The sequence below is a fragment of the Chiloscyllium plagiosum genome, unplaced genomic scaffold, assembly GCF_037043375.1.
Source record: "Chiloscyllium plagiosum isolate Xiang-an unplaced genomic scaffold, Cpla_swu_hap1 HiC_scaffold_20, whole genome shotgun sequence".
NCBI classification, from domain to species: Eukaryota; Metazoa; Chordata; class Chondrichthyes; order Orectolobiformes; family Hemiscylliidae; genus Chiloscyllium; species Chiloscyllium plagiosum.
In genome coordinates, this window is record NW_028270158.1 from 10,349,094 (window position 1) to 10,355,165 (window position 6,072).

Here is a 6,072-nt window from a genome sequence, read left to right on the forward strand (position 1 = left end):
AGGGAGAGAGACAGAGAGAGAGAGACAGGACAGGGAGACAGGGAGAGGGTCAGAGAGAGGGATAGAGAGAGATAGGGAGAGGGACAGAGGGAGGAAGGGAGAGGGATAGAGAGATAGAGAGAGGGATAGAGAGAGATAGGGAGAGGGACAGAGGGAGGAAGGGAGAGGGATAGAGAGATAGAGAGAGGGATAGAGAGAGACAGGGAGAGGGACAGAGGGAGGAAGGGAGAGGGATAGAGAGATAGAGAGAGTAGAGAGAGACAGGGAGAGGGACAGAGAGGGATAGAGAGAGGGAGGGAGAGGGATAGAGAGAGGGAGGGAAAGGGGTAGAGTGGGATAGAGAGACAGAGAGAGGGATAGAGAGAGACAGGGAGAGGGACAGAGGGAGGGAGAGGGAAAGAGAGAGAGATAGAGAGAGACAGGGAGAGGGACAGAGAGGGACAGAGAGAGGGATGAGCTGCTGGAGCGACGGGAAGGGGACACTGAGTCACGTTCACATCTGGATTCAGGTACAGAGCAACAATCAGATCCGGGAATTCTCCGTTTTAACTTCAAGCAAAGTAGCCTGAGATGTCCAGTTAGATTTAAAATCCATCGGCATGTGTAGCGTTGAGCGCCTGTTGTGTGCGTGTGAATGTGACTACGTTGTAAACAGACGGGATGATTGTAGATTGTACACAGGCGTTTGCGCTGTGTCATGAATTAAACTGGGATGTACTGAGCCCTAAGTTTGGGGAAGTTGGTTTACTGGAAACCAAGGGAGCGGCTGTGGAGCTGAAAACATTAACGGATGCGACTGGAGAGTCTTCAGAATGTACCAGGGCTGACAGTGCACAGGGTTAGACAGAATGTTTTAACTTGTTATTTACAAAAACAGTGCATGTGCATACAAATTCGCCTGTAAATATCCACACACTTCGATATAAATACTGGCGATATGGGTCTCGGTTATATTTCCTGTGCTTACATCTCCTTATTGAACAGAAAACTGCTTTGACATTTTCCCACTCGCATTCCCTTTCAATTTTACTTTCCGGATTTTTCCTCTTCCTCAATCTGTGACCTGAATCAAACACTGTACAGACTGGGCGAGCGGCGAGAATTACAGTCAGGGAGGGAGGTTTTCTGGCGCCTTTTGGGGGAACTGACCGGGGTTAGGTTAGAATCAATGGCCGGCAGAGATTTGTGATGGAGAGAATCAGAGAGAGCTATCAGATTAACCGCTGTCTTGCTAAAACACGATCCGTACCCCTGTAAGAAAAACAATGCTTTCAGGAACACGGTTGCTCTGAAGAAAGCAATTGAGGGATTTCACTGATACAGCTACCACATAAGGAGAATCTAAAACAGGTTGATAGATTTTAACATCGTTACTTGGCACGGTGCAAGTTAGGTGGGTGAGATGGATGAACACGCGTTCATAGTGTTGACAGGGCAAAAGTGAGAACTGCAGATGCTGGAAATCAGAGTCTAGACCAGAGTGGTGCTGGAAAAGCACAGCAGGTCAGGCAGCATCCGAGGAGCAGGAAAATCGACATTTCAGGCGAAAGCCCTTCATCAGGAATGAAGACAGGGAGCCTCCAGTTTGGAAACAGGCCCTTTGGCCCAACAAGTCCACACCGACCCTCCAAGAGTAACCCACCATTCCCCCCCGCTGGCCCGACTAATGCACCCAACCTACACATCCCTGAACACAGTGGGCAATTTCCCATGGCTGATTCACCTACTCTACACAGATGGTCGCCTGAGGTTGGCATTGAATCTGAGTCCCTGGCGCTGTGAGCCACCATGCTGTTCATGAAGGTGTTACAGAGCAAGAGGAGGCCATTCAGCCCTCTGGCAGCAGTGCTATCTCAATGGAGAAAATGAGAATCCCAGCGATTTTTCTCAGGGTTTTGTTTTTTTGTGAATTTTTTATTAAGCTGGTGCTATTTGTTCCCCAGATTCTGAGCCGGGAGTCCTGAAGTGCCTGATGGGAGCATCTGAGATTGAAGTGAGTAAACTGGAGAGAGGTGGGCAGGTAACATCATCTCCAGCGCCCTGACCTGCCCATTTCTCACCATAACCCAGAGGGGTTTGTGTGTGAGGGTTTCCGCTATCAGCAGGGAGGGCCGCCCAGAAGATGGCATTTCGGCCCCTCTTAGCCATACTAGCCCCAAACCCCGTTACCCCCCCCCCCCAAGATTTTTATAAAATGTTATTGGGTTGTACAAGTTCTAGGAAGGATATTATTAAACTAGACAGGGTTCAGAAGAGATTTACCAGGATGTTGCCAGGTATGAAAGGTATGAGTTATAAAGCATGGCTGGGAAGGTTGGGACTTTTTTCACTGGAGCGTAGGAGGTTGAGAGGTGACCTGATAGAGGTTTATAAAATCATGAGGGGTATAGATAGGGTTAATGGTATAGTCAGTTCTTCTATAACACAATGGTTGTGTTCTTGTGCAACCCTGCATTACAGAACAATTGTGCTTTAGAAACAACACTTAAAGTGTTGGTGAGGCAATTTGGGGCGGCATGGTAATTCAATGGTTAGCACTGCTGCCTCACAGTGCCAGGGACCCGGGTTTGAGTCCCATCTCGAGTGACTTTCTGTGTGAAGTTTGCACATTCTCCCTGTGTCTGTATGGGTTTCCTCCCACAGTCCAAAGATGTGCAGGTTAGGGTGAATTGACCATGCTAAATTACCCATAGTGTTAGATCCGTTAGTCAGGGGTAAATATAGGGTAGGGGAATGGGATTGGTTGAGTTACTCTTCGGAGGGTCAGTGTGGACTTGTTGGGCCGAAGAGCCTATTTCCATACTGTAGGGAATCTAATCTAATTGCGTAACAGCCAACACACGTTTTAAAAGTTTGCATTTTAGAAACAGTGTCACCAAGTCGTCAGGTGCATTATAATAAATTATGTTAATAAAATGCATGTTCTTGCAGAAAGACCTGTGGGTGTCCTTTGTCCAGGATGGGGGATTTCATGATAAGGTGGCACATTTTTGAGGTGAGAGGACAGAGATAGAAAAGACATGGGGGCATTTTTGTTTACACAGAGGGTGGTTTGTGTGTGAAATGAACTTCCTGAGGAAGTGATGGATGTGATCACAATTACAACATTTAAAAGACATTTGGATAAGTACATAAATAGGAAAGATTGGGAGGGATATGGATCAGGAGCAGGCAGGTAGGGCTAGTTGAGTTTGGGATTATGTTCAGCATCGACTGGTTGGCCCAAAGGTTGTGTTTCTGTGCTATATGACTCTATGTTGTCTTTTTGTGGTAACGTTGAATTGATATTCTGGTTTTATGCATGTTTCTGGTTTCCACTTGATCTTTTGCCATCGTTTAAATCTTTGCATAATCAATTGGAGTTACAGCAGATTACAGCAGTGTTGAACAGATGGATGGGTTTGCATCAAGCTTGCTTGACTCAGAATTGTTACAGCTGAAAAATGTGTTGCTGGAAAAGCGCAGCAGGTCAGGCAGCATCCAAGGAGCAGGAGAAACGACGTTTCGGGCATAAGCCCTTCTTTTGGGTTTATGCCCGAAACGTCGATTCTCCTGCTCCTTGGATGCTGCCTGACCTGCTGCGCTTTTCCAGTGCCACACTTTTTGACTCTGATCTCCAGTATCTGCAGTGCTCACTTTCTCCTCAGAATTGGTACAGTGCAGATGGAGGCCATTTGGTCCATTATATCTGGACTCTCTGAATGAACATTTCACTTAGTGCTCCGCTCTCACCTTCTCTCTGTAAGTTTGCACGTTGTAACTTTGCAAATAACCATCCAATGGTGTCTTGAGTGTCTCAGTGGAACCTGCCTTCCCCAGACCTTTCGGCAGTGCAGTCCAGACCTGAACCACTTGCCGCATGTATAGGATCATGGAATTGTTGCATTGGATAGAACATAGAACATAGAACAGTACAGCGCAGAACAGGCCCTTCGGCCCTCGATGTTGCACTGACCTGTGAACTAATCTCAGCCCATCCCCCTACATTATCCCATCATCATCCATGTGCTTATCCAAGGATTGTTTAAATCTCCCTAATGTGGCTGAGTTAACTACATTGGCAGGAAGGGCATTCCACGCCCTTACCACTCTCTGAGTAAAGAACCTGCCTCTGACATCTGTCTTAAATCTATCACCCCTCAGTTTGTAGCCCCCTTGTACAAGCTGACGTCATCATCCTGGGAAAAAGGCTCTCACTGTCCACCTGTTAGCTTTCTCCTCTCCAATGAGAACAGACCCAAGTCCCACAGCCTTTCCTCATAGGACCTTCTTTCCAGACCAGGCAACATCCTGGTAAATCTCCTCTGCACCTTTTCCAATGCTTCCACATCCTTCCTGTAATGGGGTGGCCACACTAGCATTTTGCAGCATGACATTACGGCTCCAGAACTCAATCCCTCTACCAATGAAACCTTACACACCGTATGCCTTCTTAACAGCACTATCAACCTGGGTGGGAACTTTCAGGGATCTATGTACATGGACTCCAAGATCCCTCTGCACATTCACACTACCAAGAATCTTTCCATTGACCCAGTACTCTGCCTTCCTGTTATTCTTCCCAAAGTGCATCACCTCACATTTATCTGCATTGAACTCCATTAGCCACCTCTCAGCCCAATTCTGCAGTTTATCCAAGACCCCCTGCAGCCTGTAACATTCTTCCACACTGTCCACTACTCCACCGACTTTAGTGTCATCTGCAAACTTACTGACCCATCCACCTATGTTATGCCTGTATCTAAGTCATTTATAGAAATGACAAACAGCAGTGGTCCCAAAACAGATCCTTGTGACACACAACTAGTTACCGGATTCCAGGCTGAATATTTTCCATCAACCACCACTCGCTGCCTTCTTTCAGAAAGCCAGTTTCTAATCCAAGCTGCTAAATCACCCTCAATTCCATGCCTCTGCATTTTCTCCAACAACCTACCGTGTGAAACCTTATCAAAGCCATTTGACCCATCATGCTTCCATCAACGTTTCCTCCTATCACATTTGCTTCTTTTACCAATAATGACTCTACACTTGAGCTCTCACATTCTTGATCCTTCTGCAGAGTTGGAAAACTTTCTCCCCATTTAGTCTATCCGGACCCACATGATTCTTCAACCAGATCTCTTCTTGGCCTTTGATTGTCCCAAGAAAACAGCCCCAACATCTCTGATCGACCTTCCCAACTGAAGTTCCTCTTCTCTCTTCTCCTGAGTATTTGCACTCAATTTTATAAATCGATACAGGCAAGAAATGGCATTGACCGAGACTGTAAACTCATCTTTACTTTTGTTCTGCGAGAGCTCTCATCCACCAAAGCAAAGGAGAATCAATGCTTATCATCACAAATCGTTAACTGTGCGATTATTCTGATCATTGAAAGAAGAGACTGTTCCATAACAATTCTGGCTGTCAGTTGAGAATATGATGGTTATTCTGGTTGCACTCTGACTGGACTCTTGCATAATAATCCTGAATAATGAATTGTTTACCTGGCATATTGAGAAGATTAATGAACAAATTAGCATTTAAAAGACATTGCTTATTTCGTCAGTCTATGTTTCTGCATGTTGTCTTAAATGGGCTGTAAAACTTTACATTTCAATCAAAATGATCTGCATTTTTACGGCTTAAACAGTCATCACAACAAGTGCTATTCATACAGTAATTCAGCATTGTTATTAAGTGAAGGAATTGGTATTATTTATAGGTTGTTCTGCTATAATGCACATTTCATTTGTACAAAGTCCCAAAATACAATTCACAAATTGGAAACACTGTTTATGTAACTCAAACTTTTAAAGCATGTATTGGTTATAATTCGGTTCCAGCCCTATTAGTTTAAGCGGTGCTGATATTATGGTTTTCTTATAACATGAGATTGCACAAGAATGGAACTACCGCATTATAGCACAACTGACTACATTATTATAATGTGGAATACATTGTAATAATGCATGAATACAGATGTTTGCATGCAAATTTGTGTGCACGTGTATGTATGTGCACATATATCTGGGTGTGTGTACATTTGTGTGTACAAGTGTTCATGTGCATATGTGCAAATGTGCATGT

The 6,072-nt window shown here is 45.0% G+C and overlaps 1 protein-coding gene across 1 annotated transcript in view; it reads left to right on the top strand.

Annotated features, from left to right (window-relative positions):
- Positions 1-383: 383 nt before the first annotated feature.
- galr2b (galanin receptor 2b) overlaps positions 384-6,072 on the top strand; it is a 38,282-nt gene continuing 32,593 nt past the window's right edge. Inside the window, exons 1-2 of the mRNA XM_087998082.1 lie at positions 384-509; positions 1,944-1,993. Of these exons, the coding sequence (XP_087854208.1) occupies positions 1,973-1,993 (21 nt within the window). The 5' untranslated portion in view covers positions 384-509; positions 1,944-1,972. The remainder of the gene's footprint in view (positions 510-1,943; positions 1,994-6,072) is intronic.